Source organism: Ursus americanus, chromosome 1 (assembly GCF_024610735.1).
Source record: "Ursus americanus isolate L20-20 chromosome 1, mUrsAme1.1.p, whole genome shotgun sequence".
Classification (NCBI taxonomy): domain Eukaryota; kingdom Metazoa; phylum Chordata; class Mammalia; order Carnivora; family Ursidae; genus Ursus; species Ursus americanus.
The window spans coordinates 98,525,407-98,551,711 of record NC_142127.1 but is presented as its reverse complement, the minus strand read 5'-3'; the positions used below and the strand labels follow the sequence as shown (position 1 = coordinate 98,551,711).

Below are 26,305 nucleotides of genomic sequence, written 5' to 3'. Positions count from 1 at the left end.
TGCTAATCCCACCACTGCCCTAGCTGAAAAATCCTGCCGCTGGGACAAAAAGCAGAGAGAGTCTGTGATTAGACAGGTCTGGGTTTAAACCCTGTTCTCTTTTACCTTGGGCAAATGTCTTCTTCTCTTTTGGCCTTGGTTTCATCTCCAAAATGGAAATAATGATGATGGCCCCTCACTGACTCGTGGATGATGACATGAGATAATTCCAGAGCACCCAGCCCGATGCCGGATATGGAGCGCACCCCAAAGAGTGAGGTCCTTGCCTCTTTCTTTCTCCCTTCCCCTCTTGTTCACCTGCTGACCAGTCCTTCACATCCGTAACAGCCAACTCAGCCCCAAATACCAAATATCTCTTTTCTCATCGACTCTCTAACAATATTTGGTTCTTGATCGTAATCTTGATTATATTCTTCAAAGACATTTATTTCGGCTTTTCACTCTGACCTGGTGTTTGATTTTTTTAATCATCAGTAATCATTAAGAGGGGGCCTGGGTGGCTCAGTAGGTTAGGCCTCTGCCTTCGGCTCAGGTCATGATCCCAGAGTCCTGGGATGGAGCCCTGCATCGTGTTCCCTGCTCAGCAGGGATCCTGCTTCTCGCTCTGCCTCTACTGCTCGCCCTGCTTGTGCTCTCTATCAAATTAATAAAGAAAATCTTTAAAAAAATCATTAAGAATTGCATGCTCTTTGCTGTATTTCCTCAACAATATAATTAAGGAGAGTCATCTATCATCTGTCCAGGTAAAAAACAAAGTTGCTCAGGGACGTCGGAATGACTTGCCAGATAGCACACACTCAATGGGGGATTCCAAATCTTTCTAAGCGTCTGCCTAGGAAGAACGTTTGTAGGTTAGCACAGGACTGTTTCTGCTTTCTCTTGCAGACTACTGTTACTCTATCAGATCAAATTTCTCCCTGCTTTGGAAATCATATATAATTAGGGGATTTCACAGAGTGGGGTTGAGATACTGTGTCCTGGAGAGTTTGTAGAATCAGATCTGTTATTAGGGGAAGAAGGATTTTGTTATCTGAACAGCCCTCTGAGAAATGGAGAAGTGAGGACTGCAAGGTAAACTCCGCATGTAACTTTACCTTTCAATATTACTCAAAGCTCACAAAGCACTGGTTTTCCAAAAGGCAGAAAGATGTTATTTTTTGAATGAATTATGAAGATAATTAGTTTCACCTTATTTAAACTAGACAACAGTTATGATGGTTTCGGTGCAAATTTAAAACATCAAATATGTGCTCCTCTCTGTGTCTGTGTTTGGTTCAATTTGTCTAAATACAGCAAAACTTGGATTTTCAACTATCCAAAATTTCACTCTGGAATGGTAGTAATTTTTATACATTAGGAATAAAAGCAACATTATTATTAATATTATCATTATTAGTAGTAGTAGTATTTAGAGAGAGAGGGAGGAAGGGGCAGAGGGAGAGAGAGAATCTTACGCAGGCTCCATGCCCAGCGCAGAGTCCAACGTGGAGCTTGATCTCACAACCCTAAGATCATGACCTGAGGCGAAATCGAGAATTGGATGCTTAACTGACTGAGCCACCCAGGCGCCCCAAAAGCAACATTACTAATAATGGATAAGATGAGTCTGAGGCTAAGATGAGAACGGAATAAACTGAAATTTATAATAAGGAAGAGCTGACTGCATTGAAATATTTCTTTAAGAATTCAGAAGTGCAGTTGCCCTTGGAGAGTCAAATTAGTAAATTCCAACCACAATGGATGTGATTAGGAATTGAGGCAGACACTGTTGGCTGCCACCACTTGCCTTTCCTTGTCGAGCCCAATTTGTCCAGCAGTCTCTCTCTTCTACATAGCTTATGCACAGAGTGCAGCCTCATCTCTAGCTCCAGGAGGCAGGACATGATTGGTCTAAGTCATTCTTGGTAGTTTCTCCCCCCTGTCAGTGATTGGTATGGCATGGGCATGTGATAAAATTTTGGCTAATGAGACACGAGGAGAAGGCTGTAGAAGCTTTGGGAAGATGTTATTACTTACAAAGAGAAACAGAGCCCCTTTTTGGGCACTGACCATTGTGCTTTGATGTGATTGCTGGAGCTGCTGGAGCCATTTTGTCACTAGGAGGGGAGCCAGGTTGAGATGATAGCAGACACCTGGAGGAGACAGAAGCAGTAAGTTGTGGAGAGGAGGAGCTTGAGCACTGTCCCTGTGTTGGGAACCTCTTTTTCTTTGGATGTGTTCATGTGAAATAGCACCATATTTCATCAGATCTAATACACTATCTAATACAAGTCACAGCATTATTTTATGTGCCACGTAGAAAGAAATAACACTGGCAAAAAAATGATGCACAATTATTTTTTTTAAGATTTTATTTATGTGACAGAAAGAGGGTGAGACCACAAGCACGGGGAATGGCAGAGGGAAAGGGAGAAGCAGTCTTCCCGCGGAGCAGGGAGCCTAACACAGGGCTCGGTCCCAGGGTCCTCACCACCTGATCTGCAGGCAGATGCTTAACGGACTGAACCGCACGGGTGCCCCTAAAGTACTAAACTCTTAAGCTGGCTTTGGGGTTATGTAGAGCTAGCCTCCTTTTGATTTCTACTTGGAGAATGCTGTAAACATCTCAGATTCACCCCTGCTCTCTCATAGCTTCTGGATTTTCTTCCAAGCTGCTGCTTTGGTGCCTGGGCTTTGGAGTTGTTTTCAGGTTCTGGCTCTTATGAATAAAGTTTCCGTAAATGTTTGTGTTCTGGTTTTTGTCCTCTTGTACTCCTTATACGTTGTCACCCATCCTCTATTTGTTAACAATTGTTTACGATAAACTGCCCCTGGTAAAATGGCAGTATGGTTTCTGCCTCCTCAGTGAACCTTGCTTGAGACACCTGATAGGACTCTTTCGTCATTCATTGTGTAGGGCACTTGGTAAGAGCTTTTAATATGGGGATACCTCACGTCTAGGACATTTTCTTGCATAATTTTTTTTTCTGGAATTCCTTTTCTTTCCCCAGCTATTGGATGTCCTGGTCTAATTCTTCTATTTTATTTTTTCCCTAGTTTCCATCTCTTGCCTTTGGTTCTTTTTTCGTAGGAGAATTTCTCAATTTTATCTTCCAGCCCTTCTGTTGAGTTTTTCATTTTTCCTACCATGTTTTTCATTTTCTAAAAGTTCTTGTTAATTTTCTGAAGGTTTTTAATGGTGTGCTATTCTTGTTTCATGGCTACAATACCTCTTCTAATCCCGCTGAGGTTATTACTGATGAAGATTTTGTTCTGTCTGTGTGCATTGTCTTTATTTTCTCCAAAATTGTATTTCCTGGATTTTATTGGTGGTGGTGGCCCTGATGATTTGTTTTGCCTTTCCTCAAAAGCCTGATAACTCTTAGCTGTCCATGTGTATTCAGGAGTGCAGTGCAAGGAAGCTGATTGGAAGTTCTGGCATGTGACCAGGGCTTGTCCAGAGAAGGACCTCATTACAGGGTGATCCGCTGGGGCTCTTTGGTTGGAGGATCGTAAGTATGAATATCTTTTGATCTCTTCACTTGGCCTGGTCTCATTCTCCAGAGAAGAATCTTCCAGCTCTCTGCCTAGAGGGCATGAGGCTGGCTGCCTTACGGCATCCTGGGAGCCTGGGGAGAGTCAGAGTGAGTCTCCTAAATCAGGGTGTGGATTTTCCTTTCATCTCTTGCCATGTTCAACACTGAGTCCCTCTGTCCCAGTGGCCTGGGGTCCTGAGGCCATACTATCCCTCCTTACCCCCTCCAGAGACCACACTTCCAGCCTTCTGGAGGGTGAAGCAAAACTGTTGCTGGTTGTGCAGAGGAGGGGAGGAGATGAGGAAGGTGGTTCTAACCACATCTCAAACAGAATTTTGATCATTCCTATTGTTTTCAGGTCCTTCTTTACCCTTGCTTTCAAAAGAACCCATTCTTGAGCCTCGATGCTCTAGTTTCTGGGGCACAAATCTGATCGCTTCTTGCCTTGCCCATCACTGGCTTAGATTTCGGCTTTCCCAGGGCTGGTGAATCAGCTACCAGGAGGTCATCTGCCTTCTAGCTTGCAAAATTGTTGCCTTTCCTATTCTCTTTGTCTTCGTGGGTTATGCTTTAGAAAAACCCTGTAATTGTCATTTTAGTGGTGTTGCCAGAGGGAAGGAAGGTATATAATAGTTCTTTAACTAGAAGCTGTACTTTGTGTATTCTTAAGATGTTTAAAATGCCACCATAGAGAATCTGAGACACTATATTTCTCAGTTTAACTTAAACACATAGGATAATGTAAACGAGTGAGTTGATAGTCAATATTTAAACTCAGAAGTATCTGTTACATTTATAATGATTTTAAGATACTTAAAAGAATTTGATCTACATTTTTACATTTGTTTCATTACAGTTTTGCACACACTTGGTTTGATTTTGTTAGATTTGTAATTCTGTCTCTTTAGATTTTAGAAATGCTTGAGAAAATCAAATACATTAAATTTGTGGTAATAGATTGAAGTGTTTAAGAAGATTTAATTAAGTTTGTAAATAGTACTTACATTTAAGAGAATTTAACTTGTTAAATTTATGAGTTCCAGAGGCACCTGGGTGGCTCAGTCGGTTAAGTGTCTGCCTTCAGCTCAGGTCATGATCTCAGGGTCCTGGGATTGAGCCCCATGTCGGGCTCCCTGGTCAGCAGGGAGTCTGCTTCTCCCTCTCCCTCTGCCTGCCGCTCCCCCCTGCTTGTGTTCTATCAAATAAATAAATCTTTAAAAAAAAATAATAAAGGTTTGCTTTAATTAAAAAAATCTATAGCTTTAATTAGTAATTTCTTATATAATCTGATTAAGTTTGTAAACAGTGTTTAAAAGTTCAAAGGATTATAATTTGTTAACTGTAATATGTTCATTAAACATTCATCAAAGGATAATGAAACTGTGTGTTTTGAATTGTCATTCAAAATTACTTGATTTACAATTGAATTTATTAGGTTTGTATTTGAATGTTTAAAGAAAAATAGGTTTTAGAGGGGCTTGGCTGGCTCAGTCAGGGGAGCAGTGGCACGTGGGACTCCTGATCTCAGGATTCTGAGTTCAAGCCCCACATTAGGTATATGGATTATAAATAAACTTTAAAGAAAAACAGGTTTTTAATTTTTAACTTTAATTGAATAGCAGTGATAAGCACAAATAACTTTAATAAATAAAAATATTTGTATTAAATCATAAATTATAAATTACAAATAATTATAAAATAGTTTCCTAAATCAGATTAAAAAAGATTGATTTAGGTATTTGGGGACAACTTAGCCATTTGGAAAAAAAATGATTTATGCCTCACACCAGAATAAACTCCAAACAGATCAAATATCTGCATGTAAAAAATGACACCATACAAAGTCCTAGAAGGAAAAAATGGTGAATTCCTTTATTATCTTTCTATGCTTCAAAATCCAAAAGCCATAAGAAAAAGGACTGATAAATTCCGACTATGTAAATATAAAAAACTTGGAAACGTGATAATGTTTAAAGCAACTTTATTCGTTAACAGCTCTGGGTTGAAAACAACCGAAAGACCCATCAATTGGTAGACAGAGAAATACATCCATATGACAAAATATTACTCAGCAGTAAAAGGACGTGCTGATACATGCAATCACATGGTTGAATCTCAAAAGAATTATGCTCAGTAACAGAAGCTGGATACAAAAGGCTACAGACTGTAAGATCCCATTTAGGATGCACTGGAGAAGGCAAAACAGAAATCAGGTGAGTGGTACCAAAGGGGTGGGGGAGGGAGAGGGGAATGACCACAAAGGGGCATGAGGGAAATCTTGCGTCTACAGAAATAGTCTCTCTCTTCACTACGGCACTGGTATTTCATTTGTCAAAAATCACCTAAAAAGGATGATGAAAGGATACTGTGAGAATCTTGACTTTTTAAAAGGTTATTTATTTTTTTAGTAATCTCTACACCCAATGTGAGGCTCAAACTCCCAACCCCAAGATCAAGAGTCGAATGTTCTCCCAATTGAGCCAACCAGTCGCCCCATAATAAGCCTGTTTTTTCAAAAAACATATCAGACAAAGTCAAAAGAAAAATTATTCTCTGGAAAGAATGTCTGCAATTAAGATCATGACAACAGGCTAATCTCCCTAAAGAATTCATAGAACTAGAGAAAAGGCCAACAAATTAATTTTTAAAGTGAGCAAAAGACATGAAAACAAAGTTCACAGGAAATAATATTTACGCAGCCCAGAAACATATGAAAAGATGCTCCGTTTCACTCACAATAACAGAAAAGCATATTAAAATCACACTGAGATATCATTTCTCATCTATCCAGACTGGCAACGTCCAAAAGACTGAAAATGCCCTCTGTTAGCAAGAATGTGGGGAAACAGGTCCTCTCATTGTGGTACAAAAGCTATGGAGGGAAACCTAGCACAATTTCTAAAATTACAAAGAGGAAGGGAAGGATGATTTATTTATTTATTTTTAAAGATTTATTTATTTATTTGACAGAGAGAGAAAAAAACAAGCAGGGGGAGTGGCAGAGGGAGAGGGAGAAGCAGGCTCCCCACTGAGCAGGGACCCCGATGTGGGGCTGGATCCCAGGATCCTGAGATCATGGCCTGAGCCTAAGGCAGACGCTTAGGCAGACTGAGCCACCCAGGCGTCCCAGGATGATTTATTTAATAATGTTGACATGGGGTGTTTGGGTGGCTCAGTTGGTTAAGCATCCATCTCTTGATTTCAGCTCAGGTCATGATTTCAGGTTAGGAGGGTTGAGATCTAGCTGTATCCGACTCTGTGCTGCCCACGGAGCCTGCTTAAGATTCTCTCTCCCTCTCCCTTTGCCCCTCCACCCCCTCCCCAGCATGCATGTGTTCTCTCTAAAATTAAAAAAAAAAAAAAAGTGTTGACATGATAAGCCATCCATCTAAAAAAAGAAATTTATTTTATTTTATATTTTTTAAAGATTTTATTTATTTCAGAGAGAGAGAGAGAGAGAGAGAGAGAGCAAGCATGAGTGGAGGTGGTGGTGGGGGCAGAGGGAGAAGCAGACTCCCTGCTGTGCAGGGAGCCTGATGTGACGCTCAATCCCAGGACCCCAGATCATGACCTGAGCTGAAGGCAGCCACTTAACCGACTGAGCCACCCAGATGCCCCCAGAAGAAATAAATTTAAACCCCTACCTCCAACTACATTCAAAATAAAATCTAGATAAATTAATATAATAAATGCAAATAGTAATATTGTGAAATGTATTACTTTAAGAGTAATAAAAAATACCATTTTCATTTTAGAAAATGGTACAGGAACCAGGGATAGTACACACTCAGTATGATTATACATGCTTTTTTTATTATTTATTATTGAAGGGTAGATGACATAATATTTTATTAGTTTCAGGTGCACAACATAGTGCCATTTTAAACATTATGCAACGCTCACCAAATGAGTTACCATCTGTCATCATACAACGTTATTCCAATATTATTGACTATATACCATATGCTGTACTTTTTCATCTCTGTGATTCATTTATTTTAATACTGGAAGTTTGTACCTCTTAATCCCCTTCACCTATTTCACTTACCCCTCCACCTTCCTCCCCTCCGCCACCACCTGTATGTGCTCTGAGTTCAAGAATTTGTTTGTTCTTTAATTATACATGCTTTTAATACCATCCTATTCTCTTGCTGAAATCTTGGAATCAGAATTCCAGATTCTGACTGATCAGAAGCTGTTATTTTAACTCGATGATTCACTACAGAGGTTGTAGCTTTTAGTTTTGCTTCCGCAACTTGGTTTTGAGATCCAGAAGTGCAACTTTAAGCAGCATTCTTTATAGAAAAACATTCTACTACAGAAAAGCAAATTGGAGGTCCGACAGAATTCACAATGACTGTAATTTTCTCCTTACCTTGAATAAAGACCTGGGTGTTTATACACCAGACAGAATACATATCACATTAGATTTTCTGAAAGCAAAACTTGCACAAGATTTTGCACAAGGAGGATATGTAAGAAAACCACACATACTAATGATAAGAATCTTTGCAAAAGAGGGGCATCTGGGTGGCTCAGTTGGTTAAGAGAGTCTGCCTTTGGCTCAGGTCATGATCCCAGGGTCCTGGGATAGAGCCCCACATCTGGCTCCCTGCTTAGTGGGGAGCCTGCTTCTCCCTCTCCCTCTGATTACTGCTCTGCCTACTGGTGTTCTCTCTCTCTCTGTGTCAAATAAATAAATAAATAAATAAATAAATAAATAAATAAAATCTTTAAAAAAAAAGATTTTATTTATTTGACACAGAGAGAGAGAGGGAACACAAGCAGGGGGAGCAGCAGGCAGAGGGAGAGAGGGAAGCAGGCTCCCTGCTGAGCAGAGAGCCCAACGTAGGGCTCGATCCCAGGACCCTGGAATCATGACGTGAGCCAAAGGCAAACGCTTAACTGACTGAGCCACCCAGGCGCCCCAAAATAAAATCTTAAAAAAAAAAAAAAGTATTTTGCAAAAGAAAATGGGCAGGACGCCAAGCTGCCTCAATCAGTTCAGCATCCAGCTCTTGATTTCAGCTCAGTCATGATCTCGGGGTCGTGGGATTGAGCCAGGCATCGGGCTCCGCGCTGGCCCTGGAGCCTGCTTAAGATTGTCTCCCTTTCCCAGCTCCTCCCCTACCCCCCAAAAGAAAAAATAATAAATTATTTTTTTTAAAAATGGAAAACAGGCAAAATCCCACATGAGTCCTTACGATTCAGGAGAAAAAAGTCATATTGTCAATAAGAGGATTAAACATAGGTCACACCAAAGTGGGTGGGATGTCACTGTCTGTGTTCCTACAATGTGAAGGCACAATGTCAAGGGTGTCCAAGCAGTTGTTTTGAACCCAGAGGGACATTCCCGTGCTAGGACTTAGTATCTGGGCGACCTTGGGCCCGTCTCATAATCTCTGCCTGCTCGCTCATATCAGTCACATCTTCTGGGAGGATTAAAATGAAATGATACATATAAATGTGCTTAGCAGAGCACCACATAGGTTTTGACTTTCCTGTTCTATCAAATTATTGCTGGAATTTATTTACGTAAGAGGTCAAAAATACGGATGCAGTTCCCTAGGTTTAGAAGCAGCACAGATCGCTCTTGCAGCTCTAGTCGAAGAGCTTGGTCAAAGCCACAGCGTCCTCAGGCTGGAGATGGCAGGCTCCTCCCCAAGTGCAGAGAGACAGTGTGAGTGAGGGCTACACCAGTCGGTTCCAGCACGCACTCTGCAGAGGCCTGATCCCAAAACACGAAATATGTCTGCCAGACGGGCGTGCAGAAAATCTCACGAGAAATTCAAAGTATTCGAGACGCCTGGGTGGCTCAGTCGGTGAACGGTCTGCCTTCAGCTCAGGTCATGATCCCAGGGTCCTGGGATCAAGTCCTGCACTGGGCTCCCTTCTCAGGGGGAGCCTGCTTCTCCGTCTGCCTCTGCTGCTCCCTGCCTCTTTCTCTGACAAATAAATAAAATCTCTAAAAAAAAGAAATTCAAAGTACTCTATAAACAGTAAGATCAAACCAAACCAAAAAACAAAAAACCCTCTAAACACAGATGCAATTGCTTTTTAGAATTTTTGTTTTTGTTTTTGTATTAGTACAATATTATCTTCTGGAACAATGCCCAGGAAAAATAATACAATCTGGAATCCTCTCTCCAAAGCCTTCCCAAATAAGGGCAGAAACAGTGACCAAGCAGGTAGAAGGCCCAGGTGTCTACGGCTCCGGTTCACGAATCCCATCTCGGGGTGTACGTGCCTCCAGCTTGCAGCCGCCTTCTTGCTGTTTACAGCTCGAAGGTGTCTTTGCTTTTGCTTCTGGTACCAAAATAGTAATCTGCTGGTAGAAAATTTGTTTTTAAAAATTTCCCCAACTTTCTTGGGGGTCTGGTTAGAGGCATGTCTGCATGTGCCTAATTCCCTGCAGGGAAGGAGGGAACGTAGACCCAACCGGTGGAGAAACGGACAGTTTCTCTCTTGACGAGGCAAACATTTGGGAGCAGAAATACGGTCGCCTTCTCTCTCTCTCTCTCTCAGTTTTGTCTCAACAGCCGCTGCTAGTTCTCTCTCCTCTGGTGACTCACCCATTCCGTATTACTGCTCCTTCAAACACGTCCTCAGGTAGAGTCCAGACACTCAGGAAGGAGTCTTCAGGCTCTCTGCACATGTCATGTTTTCCTCCTCCCTATGGTTTCCTTCCTTCTTGTGTGTAAAATAAACACCTGCCACTGAATACTTCCATCTCGTCCCTTCTCAGCGCCCATCTGCTAGTCAAAACCTAGCCACCAAAGTCCCTCTGTTTCTGGGAATTAAAGATAACTAAATTATCCAGTAAATCAAAGTTGGACGTACGTCGTCAAAACCTTCCTCACCTTCTGTTATGGACTGAATTGTGTCCCTTCAAAATTCCTATGCTGAAGCCCTCACCTGGGGACAGGGCCTTTGAACAGGTAAAGGTTAAACAGGTAAATGAGGTCATAAGGGTGGGTCCAGTCTGACTGATGTCCTTAATAAAAGGAGGAAAAGACAATGGGACGCACGTTTTCAGAGGAAAGACCACGTGAGGCCCCAGTGAGAAGGCGGCCATGTGCAAGGCCGGAGAGAGGCCTCACGAGACACAAACCTGCCAATACCTCGATCGTGGACTTCTAGCCTCCAAAACTATGAGAAAACAGGTTCTGTGTTTTAAGCCGCCCAGTGTGCGGTGTTTTGTTACAGTAGCCCTAGTGGACTAGTACAGCTCTTCAGATGATAGTGATAAAACAATAGCAGATGTTTTCAGGAGCCTACCACGTGCCACGGGCAGTGTGCTTTGGACTTTTTCCCATTTAATCTTTACAACAACCCTGGGAGGCTAGCATCGTTGTACATTTTACAGATGAAGAACTGGCCCTATCTCATTCACTGCTCAGTGGGATTTGAATCTGGGTCTACGTGACCCCAAAGCTTCTAAATTTGTTCAACACGTTGCCCCACTGGAATGATGGAAAACCTTAACCTCACCTTGTCCACAATATCCAGGGAAGCAGTGCTGTTTACAAACCCAATGCTGTTAATCCTCAAATAATGAAGATTTGGCACTGGGTGGGTTTTTCACTTACTTTGGGTGGGGGTATGATGGATGCACTGAGAAGTCATAGCATCTTACGCACTCTCTCCCCATTCCACAAGCACATAGGGTATCGCACTGTTCTAGCAACACCGACAAAGCCCTGTGCCCATGGAGTTTGCCTTCCATGGGGTTGCGTGGCAGGGACAGTAAACAAAACAGGTAAATATATTTCATAGTGTGTTAGAATGTGAGATGATTGCTGTGAAGAGGGGCGCCTGGGTGGCTCAGTCGGTTAAGCATCTGCCTTTGGCTCAGGTTATGACAGGGTCCTGGGATCGAGCCCCAAGTCAGGCTCCCTACTAAGCAGGGAGTCTGCTTCTCCCTTTCACCCTGCCCCTGCTTGTGTTCTCTTGCTCTCTCTCTCTCTCTCTCTCTCTCTCGCATGCGCATGCTCTAATAAATAAATTCTTAAAAAAAAAAAATGCTTTGAAGAAAAACAAACTAGGAAAGCCAGACAGGGAGTGCTGAGCCTGGGCTGGGGGTTCCATATTAAATAGGGTGTTTGGAGCAGGTGTCATCTGAGCCCTTCCGAAGCCAGATGGTGAGAAGAGCCAGTAAACTGCTTTGCTTCTCACCCAACATACCCCATGTAACCCTTCCAAACAAGCAGGTGCTAAGCAAAATCCCTTTCTAGCAACCGACCCTAAAGCTGAGTTGCTCACTGGAGACAAATGGTACCTGTATCCTATCTCGTAACCCCAGGATTACATCTAACAGGCTTTCCACTAAGTTGCAGATTGTAAGGGAGAATAAGAGCAAAAAGGCAATTTCAGACACTTTCTTCAAGTGCTTTGATATTCACTCATGTATTTGTTTTCATGTCTGTATGCTCTGTAATAGCCAGCCCCTTGGAAGATCTTGTCTGGAGCTCAGTGCATCTTCCACGTGGGAGATGCTAGCAAACGCAATGAGAAATTGGCCTCTGGGTGCTCAGCATCCCATCTCCCCGTCCAGGATCATTTCTCGTCATCACCACAGCGAGGCGTGCGCGCCATGTTTGGATTCTATCGCCATTCATTTGCACACGCGTGCGCAGTGCCGAGTGTCCTCCCCTGCCTTGTCCTCCTGAAAAACTCATTCTTCAGACTTAGTTTGAGTCACTTTCTTGGTGTCATCACAGTCTGTAAAAGGTCTTATTTGTCTGCTATTTAAATGGCTTGCTGGATAAAGAAATGTTCCCTAGTCTCTCTGGAAAACAATTTGCCCTCAATACAGGGTCAAACTTCCAAAATGATTTGAATCAAATCTTCAAAGGGTCTGTAGTGATGGTCACATATCCATTTACTTGAGTCAATACATTTATCAATCAAATAAATATTTACTGTGTCCCTACTACTTGGAAAGCAGTGAGCCAGCCAACTGTTTGTGTATGGAAGACGGTAGTGTAACAAATGATAAGTCTTGTTTAAGAAGATCCTATCTGTACAGCCAGAACATGAATGCAAAGTAATATAAAACAATTATTTATGTTGGCTTGTAAAACGAATATATGGCTTTAATTACTTAGAATCTATATTGTTATAACAATGTAGTAAATAGGACCCTCACTTGCTTAAACACACACGCAAGAAATAAAATTTTTTCTCTAAGTGAATATTAAGTGAATATTATTTTATTTCTGAATAGGTAATAAATGCACATGGTTAAATGAACAGAGTAAGCAGGGAAAAGCATCTCTGTCCATCCCGACCCCAAGAGAATGTGTTTCCTAAACCTAATCTCAGTCCCTGTGGCACTTCCCTCCTCTCTACTGAGGCTGAGTCCCCAGTTCCTGGGGAGCAGTGAGACCTCGGTGCCACTATTGAAGAGCCAGCAACAGGTGAGATGCCCTCCATCCTACCTGTTTTTGGGTTATCATGACGCAGGAAACAGGTAAGGGCTGTAGCAGTCTCTTCCTGGTCCCCTTGTGGCAACACTTCCCCCCCAATGGTGGCCTGCCGAAGAAGGTGCCCTATGACCAAGGTGGCTGGGAGGCTGTCAGAGGCCTGTCTGGACAGCACCTTCTCTGGCCACCTGCTGGGGTGGGAGGCCTTTGAGACCTCTAAGCTGGCTCTCCTATTCACCTGCCTCTCCTATTCCTCACCTGGTGGGGAGGAGGAGGGCAAAGGTCTGCTCAGCTCCTGGAACTTAAGTCTACCTGGGGAGTGCACTGGGTTTTTGACCTTCACCCCCAAACCAGCTTGGAAGGAAATGGCCCAGGGCTCTCTTCAGGTGAACCAGCAGCATCTAACTCTTCTTTCCGTCCTCTCTGAATCTCGCTTCCCTCTGCCATCTGAGAGGTTTTCTCGGTTGGAGAATGGAGAAAGGAGCACTTATATTCTAACTGCTGTCTGTGCCAAAACCTTCGGGTGCCCATCCCCCACCCAGTTTGGGCTTTTGAAATTTAAAATCCTAGGGCCTTGCATCTCAAAGCCTGATCTTGGGAAACTCCCCGAAGGCAACGCATGAAGCTGATTTGAGCGAGGAAAGCAGATCTTGAAGGGAAAACAAGATAAGAAAATTCAAGAAGTCCTCAATCAAATTTAAGGTTTTGTGTGGCCTACAGTCTGGTGTGATAGCGTAACCTTCCAAATGTACAAGTTAAAATAAAATAATGCCTAAAAATATTTATATTAGGTACAGCCATTAAAATGATTTATGAAATGTTCTCTTGGGCAGAAAAAGAATTTTCTTGAAAAAGTTTAAATGAAACACACTTGATTCAAAAAGTTCTCAGCCCCCCCACCCCCAAATAGGTTCTTTCCCAAGTTACATTAATGGCCACAGTGCAAAACACTGGCAAATGTTCTTGTCAATATACATTAGGTTCCATTTTCAGGTTTAAGTTTAACAGCTAGCCAAGCATCCCATGGTCCTTTCTGTGTAAGTTACATGGGAATCAAGCAAAAATCTTTCGTAAGCATCTGACAAGCTACACAATCTAGATTTTTCTGGTTCCAGTCCCTGACTTCTGACCTTGACAGAACTCACCTTATATCCTGTTCAAAAGAAAACCACAAGTGCAAAGTGGAGTCTCTTAGGCCCGGTCAAGTCACCAAACCAGAGCTTACTACTAAACGTAACCGCAGTTTCACCCCCCCCCCACGTGTGGTCTTAACCAGTCGGGCATTTTCTGGTCAGCACCAATGAGGTAACCTGTCACCTGGGCCTCCTCCCTCTTCCTCCCCAAAGGAAGATGAGGTAATCATCAACTAAGACCCCCCTAAAGGAAGGGGACCTTGCCTGAAATAAACCTTTCTTTTCTCTTGTTAATTGTCTCCCCCCATTTCTGCCTGTAAAATCCTTCCATGCTATATAGCTCCTTGGATCTCTGCTTGCTAGACGGGATGCTGCCCGATGCATGAATTGATTAATAAAGTCTATTAGATCTTCAAAATTGACTTGGTTGAATTTTTGATATTTAGCACTCCCTACCTCTTCCCCCTCCTTCCCTCTGCTGCAGCCTCAGCTCTTGACTTTTTATTTGGGCCATGATTTTAATGTGAGGCCTTGGCCCCACAGCTCTCATCCACTCCCCTGGGGCCACTCAAGCTACATCCACTCAAGCTACATGCTAAGATTCTTTCTTCCGGAGACAAAGTAATGTACAATTTCCTCCAGTTGGCTGCTGTCCAACCCACCTCCTGTTCTTCAGAGGAGCCTTTTCCAGGTGTAGTCTATGCATTGTCTTGAATTCCTCATCCCATCACTTTTCAGCCCACTGTACAAGGGCTCCGCACTGCTTCGGGGACACGGCTTAAACCAGCAGTGATCTCTAGTGGTTTAATGGCGAAACACTCATTCATTCATTCAACAAATATTCATTGACCATAACCATGTGCCATGCACTGTTCTGAGTGCTAGGGATACTGCAGTGTACGAAATGATGAAAAGTCCCTGTGTCCGTGGAGTTTATATTCTAGCAGGGGGAGAGGGACCATATAGACTTGCTTATTTCTTTAATGTCCCCATTTCTGTGATATACCAGTCACCATCTCATTAAACAGAAATCTAAAAGAGTCTGTACTTCTTCACCCTCCATTCAACCGGTCACCAACTCTCAAGTCAACTCCTAAAGCTCTCTCTTAACCCACCCCTTCTCTGTATTCCTACTACTTGCCTTAGTTTGGGCATGATAGAAACATTTACACACAAAAATTGGCAACTGCCACAAATCAAGCCCCCCCCCCTCCCCCAGTCAGTTGTAAAGCCTCTCCCAGCACATTACTGATTAAACACTTGAAATGCTTTCCGCTTGGTCAGGAACAGAGGTTTTCTGTCCTCCACCCCTTCCTCCCCATGCTACCCTCCTGGAAGTCAACCTTCACACATTTGCTGCTAGGGTGCCACTTCTAGGCTTCTAAGACATCACCACGATCTTGTCAATCCTCTGCCCGAAACTCTTTCAGAGACCCCCCCCATCCCTTTTAAAGTGCTGGCGTTGCTTACAGAACATTCCCGATCTGGCCCTTCACATCTCTCCAGCCTGTGTCTGATGTTACACTTTGGTCTACCTACACACCAGCACTAGTATCTGTCTCCCACTCCTCTGTGCTTTTGCATAGGCTGTTCCATCTGCCTGGGATCCTTGGCTAATCCCCAGGCATCTCACAAGACTGTTGAGGCATGACATTCTGAGCTCCCTTTTCAAGCTCATGCTAGTTAGAGGCCTCTCTGTGTGTGCTTACGGAGCCCATCACAGCACATAAACCATTGCACTGAGACTGGTTTCCTTCTTGTTGAGCTCCTGGTTAACCTGTGTGGAACTGGGACCCTCACTCCAGTCTTGGACGGAAGGACTTTTTATAGGTTCTTCCTTAGCTTTTCCCTTATCTTACTCATAGACTACGCAGTCTTCCTGGGTGATCTAATCCACCCCTGACTTCCTTGGCTTTCTACCATCTATATGCTAATGATTCACCATTTATATCTCCAGCCCAGATCTCTTGGCTTAATGAGCATCTCTACCTGGATACTGCCTTAATATATTTAAAACAGAATTCCATTATCTTCTCTAAGCCTCCTCATCCTGGGTTCTTGTGTCAGTGAATGGCATTACGAGGGGTTGGCAAACTTGAGCCAATAGGCCCGCTGTGCCCACAGCTTAGGCAAGAATGGTTCCTACATTTTTTAAAAAAGAAAAAACAAAACACAAAGACGAATATAACAATATAGACTGTGTGGCCTAAAATATTTCCTATCTGGCCCTATATACAGTTTGCCATTTGCCAAAGAACCTGGGTATCAATAATAGTATTAATTAATTAATAGTAATAATTAGCAGAAATTGAGTTTATCCTATTGAAAAACTGGGTGTTGTACATATTTCACTTTATTCTCCTATCAACCTCTAACTGTTAAGGTGCTTTGGGCTACATTTATTTGGAAAGCCTGACTAGCAGGCTGAAATGGGAGTCTAGAGAGAGGGAAGGCTCAGGCACAGTGTGATCAGCGGTTCAATTATGTCATCAGGGACCTAGGTTTTTCCATTGTTCTGCTTTCTGGAGCTCAGGCATAAGTGGCTGCAGCTAAGCTCCGGTTCCTGTATGGTCACAGACTTGGCTGTCAGTGGCAACTGCGGCTACATGTGTTCTCATGAACATTTGCCGAGAGCAGGACAGACTCCTCAACCATGGAATAGGAGGACTTCTGTAGGACTGAGCCAAACAGGACAACATGCCCCATCCTACTGTCTACTGTATAAGGTTCTCTCTTACCCCAGATCCAAAGAGTAACCGAGTCTTCAAAACAATTTTTCCTCCTAAATATCTCTTGGATTTATTTCTATTGTTCACAACTACATCCACCAGTCTGTAGCATCCTAGAAAGTGAGGACATGTGTCTTCTCTGCATGTCCAGTATCTGCCATCATAGTGAATTACATGAATGAATGAAGAAACTTCATGCACGCATCAGGTTATCATTGTACAGTAGAGAACAGTGAGTTTCAGGGGCCAAAGTCACACAACTACCGAGATTTACTTTAGGTCTGTCTGACATGGAAGCTCATCTTCCTTGAATTATATACCACGTCCCCTTGCTCCTGTTTTGTCATCTTCTCCTTTTCCATTGGCTCCTTCCTTTTAGCCTTAAACACACTCAAACCTCTCCTTCCTAACAGCTCTACAATCCCTTTGGCCATGCTTTCCCTACAATTTCAGTTTTCTCTGATCCTTCCCTTTATAAACAAGTTTCTTGGAAAAACGTCCACTTGTCTTTATTTCCTCCTTTTTCATTCACACCGATTATGTCACTGAATTCATCTTACAAATGTTACCAGGGTCCTCCCAGCTCTGTTATCAAAGGGCAACCCACCCTGCATCTTTATCTTACTATACTCTGCAGCATTTGACTTCTTCCCTTCATTCCTTCCCTTTCCAGAATCCTCTTTGATTTCTAAGGTTAGGTTCTCTAAGGATTCCTTGCCTTGTCATGTCTCCCTGTCTTTGCACAGGATGGCCTAGAATCCCCTCATTTTCTATGGCCCCAGTTCCACTCAAGCTTCATGGTATCTACTGGCTATGTATCTAGCCCGCGGAACTATAACTATTTGTTTATCTTTTGTGACTATTACTGCGCTCTAAGACAATCTCCAAGTCTTCGTTGGAGACTTTCTTGTAGCCTTCAGAGAGCCCGTGGTGAAAGACAGAGTTGATATCCGTAAGTGCTTGCTGAATGAATTATTGAATAAATTAACACACTGACTTATCCAACAGCATATAGCCAGAGAATGGCAGAAATCAAATCAAGAGAGGTCAGAGATTTTTCCAGTAGATGATGTTGTGGGAAATGACAGTAAGTTTTCCAGGTTTTATATGTGGGATATAAACTGCATAAAGTTATACTTTGGAAGCTACGAAATTCAAGTAACATTTCTATTTATAGATTTATATTCATAAACATTTAGATTTACTTTGCATTAATTTACTTCTATTTAAACAAAGCTTAGTATGTACACTCATTACGCATTTATGTATTTCATTTAAAAGTCAAAAAGAATAAACTCGAGATACCAAGCAATGGAAAGCTAAACAACCGAGAAATTCTTATTGTGATGAAAATAGCAGAAAAGCACTTTTCTGTGAATGTGCAGAGTATTTTCTGTTAAGTAAAATTAAGTACTTTAATCATATTTAAGCATATTAAATAATTTAAAAATTAAGACTGCAATTCAGCCACATCTTCTGATTTTACAGCTGAGGGAGCTAAAGAGAAGGGGGGGGGTACCAAATAATGACTGCCTGCTGCTTTTCTTCTTTTTTGAAATGCTAAGCAAGGGCAAGTGCTGGGGAAATCAACGTGATGAAAATGAAGAAGGGATTCTCCTGCAGTGTTACTGAAATGGCCATAAAAGAGAAAAAGATTAAACTCCACAAAAGGGCTAAAACTTCTGCAGACTGGGCTTCAGCCTATTTCCAGTCAGAGTGGCAGGCAATCCCTCAAAAACCAAACAAGCAAAAGAGGTGATATGTTTTAGAATTGTAAAATTGGGAGGTAACTACTGCGAACCGGTCTATAATAAATAGATTAAAGTTCGCCTTACCTCTTTAGGGAGCTCCACTATTCTATTTGCATTTAACTGCTATGAATTGCATAAGTGCATTGCATTTCTTTGTAAATAAACTAAGCTTTTCATGCCAAAAAACAAAATGACATAAAACATAAACTATCATAAATAAGCCAAGACTGGGGTGGGGGAGATAAACTGTACAGAGTTACTCTGGGGTAGGAGCCCATTGTTAAAAACCCCAAACTTCCATGACGTTAAGTGCTCTTATCCCGTGTGCATAAATAAATATCTTGCTAGATTTACTAAAAATTACTATAGATACATTTCTAAAGAAAAAATAAAAACAAGGAGTCCTAAATGACTGAAGTTTACGCTGAAACCATAAATATATTTCCTTTCCCCACCCCAACTCCCCAGATCTATAAAAACTAAAATGTAAGAATTGAAATATATTCTCCATTAAAGAGGTAATCAACTAAGTCCCAATTATTTTTTCAGTAGAGAGCTTAAAAATCTGCCAATTAGGATGTCTCCACCTACTACAGATGACCCACCAAAAGCTGAGTCAGTTTTCCTGGAGTGTGTTTTCATTTATTCGGCTTTTAGCAACAATGGCCGCACCTCTTCCTGAACAGTTTGCTGGCAATAACTCCCCACATTACTTTCTTAATGATACTAATTGTTTAAAGAGAACATTTTAAAACATCAAAAAACCCTTACAGTTTTTATAACAGCAATAAAGCTGATTGCAAACAGTTCAAATAATAAAACAAAGCGCGGCGGGTAAGTTAAAAAGAAACCAAAATCTAAAATCCAATTCCATTTCCACGTAGTAAGCGTATTTTACACTCTCCAAACATTCTTCAGTCTCTACAAACACTTACAGATTAATGTGTGTGTGTGTGTGTGTGTGCGCGCGCATGTGTGTATATATATCGATTTTACATGAATGGGATAATAGTAAACATGCTCATTTGTGAACTCTTCTTTTATTCTGTCATAGACATCTATTCATGCAATGTCTAAATATAGCATCATTTCTAGTGGCTTCACAGTGTTCCCTTATACAGAAGTATACATAATTTGTTCAACCAATTTTCTACTGAAGGACTTTTAATTTGCCCCATCTTACTTTTTGGTTATTATAAACAATGTTGTGATGAACGTCCAGTTTATATGTCATTTCAAATGTGGGTAATTATCTCCTGAAGGTAAATTCCCTGAGGTGGAGTGGTAGGATAAAGGACACACACACCACTTGACTAAATATTGCCAAACTGCCTTTGGGAAGCAGATCGGTACGGATTAGGATCAGTTGACTTCAAGAGAACACCCAACAAGATGGCTTACACAAGACAGAGGGTTACGTAGAAGACAGGCAGTTTATGACCCAGGGGACCAGGCACCATTTTGGTACTCCGTCATCTTCAGAACTAGGCTTCTTCTGCATGGTGTGAGGTGGCTGCTTAAATTCTCCCCACTGAATCTGCATTCCAGCCAACAGGAAGAAGGAAGAGGCAAGAAGGGTCCAACTCCCAAGGGCTCTACTGTGAAGTCACACTGACCACTTCCAGTGACATCTGTTGGCCAGAATTTGGTCATGTGGCTACATCTAGCTACAGGGCAGACTGGGAACGTAGACTTTTTTTTCTGGGATGCCCTTATGTTCAGTTAAAAGTCACGTATTCTTTGAAGACAAGGGAAAATAGATACTGGGGACAACCAATAGTTTCTGCCACGGGAAGGATGTACCAATTTACACCTGTGTGAAGATCACACAAGAGGCGCTATTTCCCAAGTCTTTACCAACCCTGTTAACCAACTGTTCCCACTGTCACCGCATTTTATTACTTACAAGGACAAATATTTAGCCTATTCTCAAATAGCCTGTGTAGTTTGTGTGACTAATATCAGTGACGTACACTGCCCTTGCCCCTCGGCCCCCCGCAAAAGTATAAAGAACGCAAATGTGGGGACATATGTGTTACTCTGCCTTGATTTGTGCTTCGATGTTCAAGCTCTGTCCTTAGCTGACTTCTCTCCTCCCTCCAGGGAATCTCACCCATAGTTTTAATGCTGCTGAGTCAAAATCTGTATTTTCATTCCTGATCTCCAGAGATTTAGTCAATGAGCCAGCTGATGATTGCATATACCCATCTGGGTAATCCAGCATGGTACAGTCCCCTATAAAACACGCGGTCCCATCGTCTTGTCTTACAAACACTTCTTCCTGCATTCCTTATTTTGGTGAAACCAGTTGAGTCATTTCAGACTTTTACCTTTTCTCTCGTCAAAACACTGACTTCATGACCAAATTCTATTGATTTCACTTCCACAACAACTTTCGACATTCCCTTCATCTCCAGTGTGCTCTTGAGGATCAAGATAAAATCTCGTGACTCTCTGCCTCCATGCGTGAACCAATCCAGGCTACCCTTATCCCGGAAGCCAAAGGCTTCTTACAAAAATGCGAGGTGCATGTGATGGCTCTCTCTCACTCTCTTTCCTCCGAATCCTTTAGAGGCTCTCCATTGTCAAAACTCTTAGTATGGCACATGAGGTCTCCCCGCCAGGGAACTTTATTGGCATCATCTTGCATTATCCACCCCCCGCCCCGACTGTGCCCCACATTTCAATACATCACTTGCAGTTCCACAATGCAGTGACTTTGCTAAAGAGGATCCCTCCTGCCTAGAATTCCTAGAGAAGATCTATTCCCTTCTCTTCCCCCCACCTCTTTTAAGATTCAGATCCTATAGATACATCAATAAAACCCTTCTGGAACAGACTCTCCACCTTGTGGCCACTTCTACGTTTTGTGCCATTTTTGTGTTCCATACTTCCTTCTGAAATATTATAGTAAATAGGGTTAATATTTATTAACCCAACAAATATTTACTGAACTCCCACTGTGTGCTCAGCATCAAGCTAAGCACTGGATTCAGGATCATGTGTAAGCTGAACATAGACCTTAGGCACTTGCAACTTTTAGTCTGTACAGCTTACATTAGTAAAGCCTAATTTCCATTTATCATCTTGGTTTGCTAGAAAAGAAATTACTTCTCTCTCCCATTAATCTCCATGAGAGATGAAGACACTGATGTTGCCCTGTTGCTGATCATGTCAAGAGATATTGTCTTCAGTGTCTTGTTGCTTATTCAAATATTCATTTTTTTAAGATTTTATTTATTTATCTGACAGAGAAAGAGATAGCCAGCGAGAGAGGGAACACAAGCAGGGGGAGTGGGAGAGGAAGAAGCAGGCTCATAGCGGAGGAGCCTGATGTGGGGCTCGAACCCAGAATGCTGGGATCACGCCCTGAGCTGAAGGCAGATGCTTAACCACTGCACTACCCAGGTGCCCCTCAAATATTCATTTATTTGTGCTTTTATGACTTCGTGTTGTTGGCTGCCACCATCCAGAGACACTTGGATGTTTAAGAAGGAAAAAATTGGGGGTAACCTTATTTGACCTATTATTTCTCAAGCTCTTTCCTCAAACTTCCACCTGACTTCGGCCCAGTTAAGGGGATTCCTGGCAGAGATGAATGTAGATCTAAGAACAGGATGAATAACTAAGCCAAGATTGGGGTAAAGGGTGTTTCAGGTGGGGGGCAGTGTAAGCAAAGGCTGAAGGACAGAAGTGACGAGACATGTCGACAGGAGGACAGGCACTCCCTAAACAGGCTGCGTAGGGTTAGCTCACAGCACATCTTAGACACGGCGGAGCACTGAGACTTGGCTGCACCCACGTGGATCATATGTGACCCACGGAAGTGCAGTTCTAAGGCCTGCGTCACCTGCCTCCGCTTCCTTTCTCCTTCCCAGGGCTGCCCTGCAAAGTTGCTACTCCTGTGTTCCTTCCTTCCTTTCAAATCTTCCCAATTCCCAGTTTCCTCTTTTACCGTCTATTCAAAATAGGAATGGACTTGAACCGAAAAATCTTACAGAGAAGATTTACAGAAGGAAATCCAGGTACACTAAATTTTGCACAAAAATAAATCCCAGTTAGGGAGAAACTCGTGATTTAGAGTAGAGTACTAGAATGCATTCCAGGTAGATCAAAAATGTCTGGGTGTAGTACTCAGGACTGCCTGGTCTCAAGAGACAGAAATTCAATCCGGAGAAGTTTAAATAAGAAAGCAGTCGTGTCGGGTTATATAACTTGGAAAGACAGTGGAGTGGCTAGCCTCAGGCATGACGGGATCCAGGGGTGCAAAATGACAGCCTCAGATTATCAACTCTCTCTCTTTCCTTCTGTTTCTGTTTCTCTCCGTTGTTGGCCTCATTATCTTCTACTGCAAATGTGTGTCACTGATGTAAGTAGGGGAGCCTGACAGCTAGAAACTCCAAGCCTACATCACCCAGTTGGAGGATCCCCAAAGAAATGAGAAACTAACTCTTTCTAATTAAGGGTGAAAAATCCCAGGGAATAATTGCACGGGGCCAGTCTGTCAACTACCCACAGGTGTCCTGGAGGCAGGGGGGGTTCATGATTGGCCAGGCCTGGGTCACGTGCCCATCCATCTGCTTGCCCTTCGGTGGATTCCTCACAGGTGTGGAGGTGGAAGTAGTGGGGAGGAGCAGTGGCTGAAATGAATTCTGGGCAGAAAAAAATAATGTAATTGGTTGGAACAGAGACCTTGTGGCGAAGATGATCAGGAGACGCGTTAAGAGTGGAAAATGGGGCCGACTGTATAAATCAGTACCGCGTAAATGAAACGGAGCACCAAATACTCCAACAAGTGTGTGTGTGTGTGTGTGTGTGTGTGTGTGTGTATGGCTGATTCTCGTTATGCACAGCACTTAGATTCTAGAAACTCACTGCCGTTGCTGAATTAGTGAATCATTGCCCTACGGGAAATACAAGGATAGGTTCCCGTGAGCCTCTGGTCACTTTTCATCAACTGATCAATACGTAACCTTGTTTTATGTGTGTTTCTGTTTAAAGATACTTTATTTAATATATATTGTTGATTAATTACACGGACTTCACAGCCAAAAGCACTATCACTCATGTCTGAAGGACACTAGTTGAACACGTGTATTTTCTGCATCAGGCACATCTCGGCCTTCCTGCACTTAGGAACACTGGACAGCCCTTCAACACGACGCCTGGGGCCATTTTAATAGTGAAATCATCAAGAAAAAGCACAAAAATAAGAAAACCATGGTACTGAATGGACCACGAAATGGACACTTGCTTGTCTACAGAAAGAGAGCTGACACTGGAAGGCAGGTGTTGCCCTTTTCCACGTCTGCTGGGATCATGCTAGTAGGTGGACTTGGTTTTTCTCTCTGCCGTGCAGAGGTCCAAGAATGACTGTAGAAGTGTCAGGAGAATATCAATTTGGAGGTTATACAAATTTGAGCGAGCAGGCAAATTCACAAATACAGAATCTATGAATCATCAGGATTGACTGCATTTTCCCCTCAGTAGTTGGGAAGATTCATCTGGAAGCGGTGGTTAGAAAGGAGGGTGGTGCTGGACATGGAGATCACCTGGGAGAAGCAGCAGCGCTGGTGGGAGACCCAGGGAGCAATGTGGAGGGAATGAGGGATGAACACGAGAGGAAAGGAAGACAGACTTGATTTCCAACCAGACATAAAGGGGTGGGGGGAGGAGAGTCGCGTCAAGGAGGAGGGAAGGGCCAGCAGCTTGAGTGTTGAAAATGAAGAACCAAGTCTAGAACAGAATCTGACTTCAAGGCCAGAATCTGACTTCAGTTGTTTGTTTGTTTTTCAACGTATTTATTTTAAAAGACTCCACACCCTATCTGGGGCTTGAAGTCATGAACCCTGAGATTAAGTCACACACTCTCCCCATTGAGCCAGCCAGGTGCCTGACTTCAGTTCTGTAATGAGCCATTCGTTGGTCCTGTCAGACAATTTGTGTTCTTTGCTCTAAGATACAAAAGCGCACATTCAACTGAGTTAAAAATAGGGAACAAGTACTGTTCTAGTATTAAATATCTCCACTTCCAATCAACTAATTAACCAATCTCATTAATAATAAGAAGAAACCACACACAGCACTTACTATATGCCAGGCATTGTTCTAGGCTCTTTATATTTATTAGCCCATTTATTTCTCCCAGACTATGAGGCATCATTAGACCCATTTTTAGATGAACAAACCGAGGTAGAGGTTAGTAACTTGCCTGCAATCCGACGGCTAGTAAACGGTGGAATCTGCTTATAGAAGCTGTGTGTTTAACTACCATGTTATATTGGCGGTATCGGTTAATGTTTCCTATAGACTCTCTTTTACCACATTGCTGTCTCCCTGCCTCCCCACTGCCTGTGCCAATTCCCTCCACTTCCCTTCCATCCAATATGTGGCTTTGTCAATGTTGCTCGCTATTTCTCATCTAAAATAGAACAGTAACAAACCATGTTCACCCTAATTTTTCTTCTTATTTTTCTCCTAAAAAACCCCAACAAGGATCTTTAGCTATCTAAACCTAGGTCAAATTATAGCTCACAAATCCCTATCAAGTTTCTTTTCAGAACAAGCCTGAACTCTTCATTTTCTTATACTTAAAAAATACCAGTTTGCTAGCCTCTATCAGCAGTTGTTTTTTCTTTTCTTTCTTATTTTTTTTTAGGTAATCTCTACCCCCCATGTGGGACCTGAACCCGTTACCCGGAGATCAAGAGTCCCATGGCCCACCAACTGAACCAGCTGGGTGCCCCACTTTTTCTTTTATATTTAAAGTAGGAAGAGGGACACCTGGGTGGCTCAGTCGGTTAAGCGTCTGCCTTTGGCTCATGTTGTGATCCCAGGGTCCTGGGATGGAGCCCTGCAAGGCGGGGGAACTGAACAAGGAGCCTGCTTCTCCCCCTGCCTGCTTCTCCCCCTGCTTGTTCTCTCTCTCTGACAAATAAATAAAATCTTAAAAAAACAAAAGTAGGAATAATCTAGACTTTTAGGTACTAATAAAAGAATCCTTTTTGCCTTAAGCAACTCATTTGACATCCTCATGTTTAAAGGAGTAATACTGGCAAACCATTAGTAACTCTTAACCATAGAGAACAAACCGAGGGGTGCTGGAGGAAGCTGGTTGGGGGATGGGCTAGATGGGTGACAAGCATTAAGGAAGGCACTTGTGATCAGCACCAGGTGTTATATTTAAGTGTGGATTGCTAAATTCTACTCCTGAAACCAATACTACACTATATATTAACTAACTTGAATTTAAATAAAAAAAAATAACGGAGTAATACCATAGTTCTCATTAGAGTACTATAATTAGTATTTATAAAACAAGTGGAAAGTTGGGACACCTGGGTGGTTGGGCGTGGAGCCTACTTAATAAAACAAAAACAAAAACAGAAAAACCCTGGAAAGTCATAAATGGAACTGTTAAATAAATCAGGCGTTTTACTGTGGGACTCGCCTAGAACAACTACACAAACATCTCTTTTGTTTGCCAGCTTTATTTTAGCTTTGATTTCTCAAACATAGCTGGTTTCTAGGTGTGGAGAATATGGCAGAGGTCGTGTTCAAGGAAGGTGGGAAGTATTTAATTCTGCAAACACATACTACTCTGTGGCAGGCCCCTCTATTCAGCACACACAGCCTCATGCTGTTTTCATGAAAAGATCTTGAGAGACGTCCACGACAGCAGTCTGTCTAGGTTCAAGTACACAGCCACGGTGTGCCGGCAAAGTTGCCAATGGGCCAAGGCTCCTGAACGCT

The 26,305-nt window shown here is 42.5% G+C and overlaps 1 protein-coding gene across 5 annotated transcripts in view; it reads right to left on the bottom strand.

Moving 5' to 3' along the window:
- The window catches only part of FBXO36 (F-box protein 36), an 84,595-nt gene that overhangs the window by 37,656 nt on the left and 20,634 nt on the right, over positions 1-26,305 (bottom strand). For 2 of the 5 annotated variants that reach the window (XM_087864182.1, XM_087864177.1), the window contains exon 1: positions 2,017-4,770. The exons of 1 other annotated variant lie outside the window; for it this stretch is intronic. In XM_087864182.1, coding sequence (XP_087720308.1) covers positions 2,017-2,244 — 228 coding nt within the window. In that variant the 5' untranslated portion in view covers positions 2,245-4,770. Of the gene's footprint in view, positions 1-2,016; positions 4,778-26,305 lie in introns of those variants that run through there. 2 more of the 5 variants (XM_087864188.1, XM_087864176.1) reach the window with 2 other exon arrangements.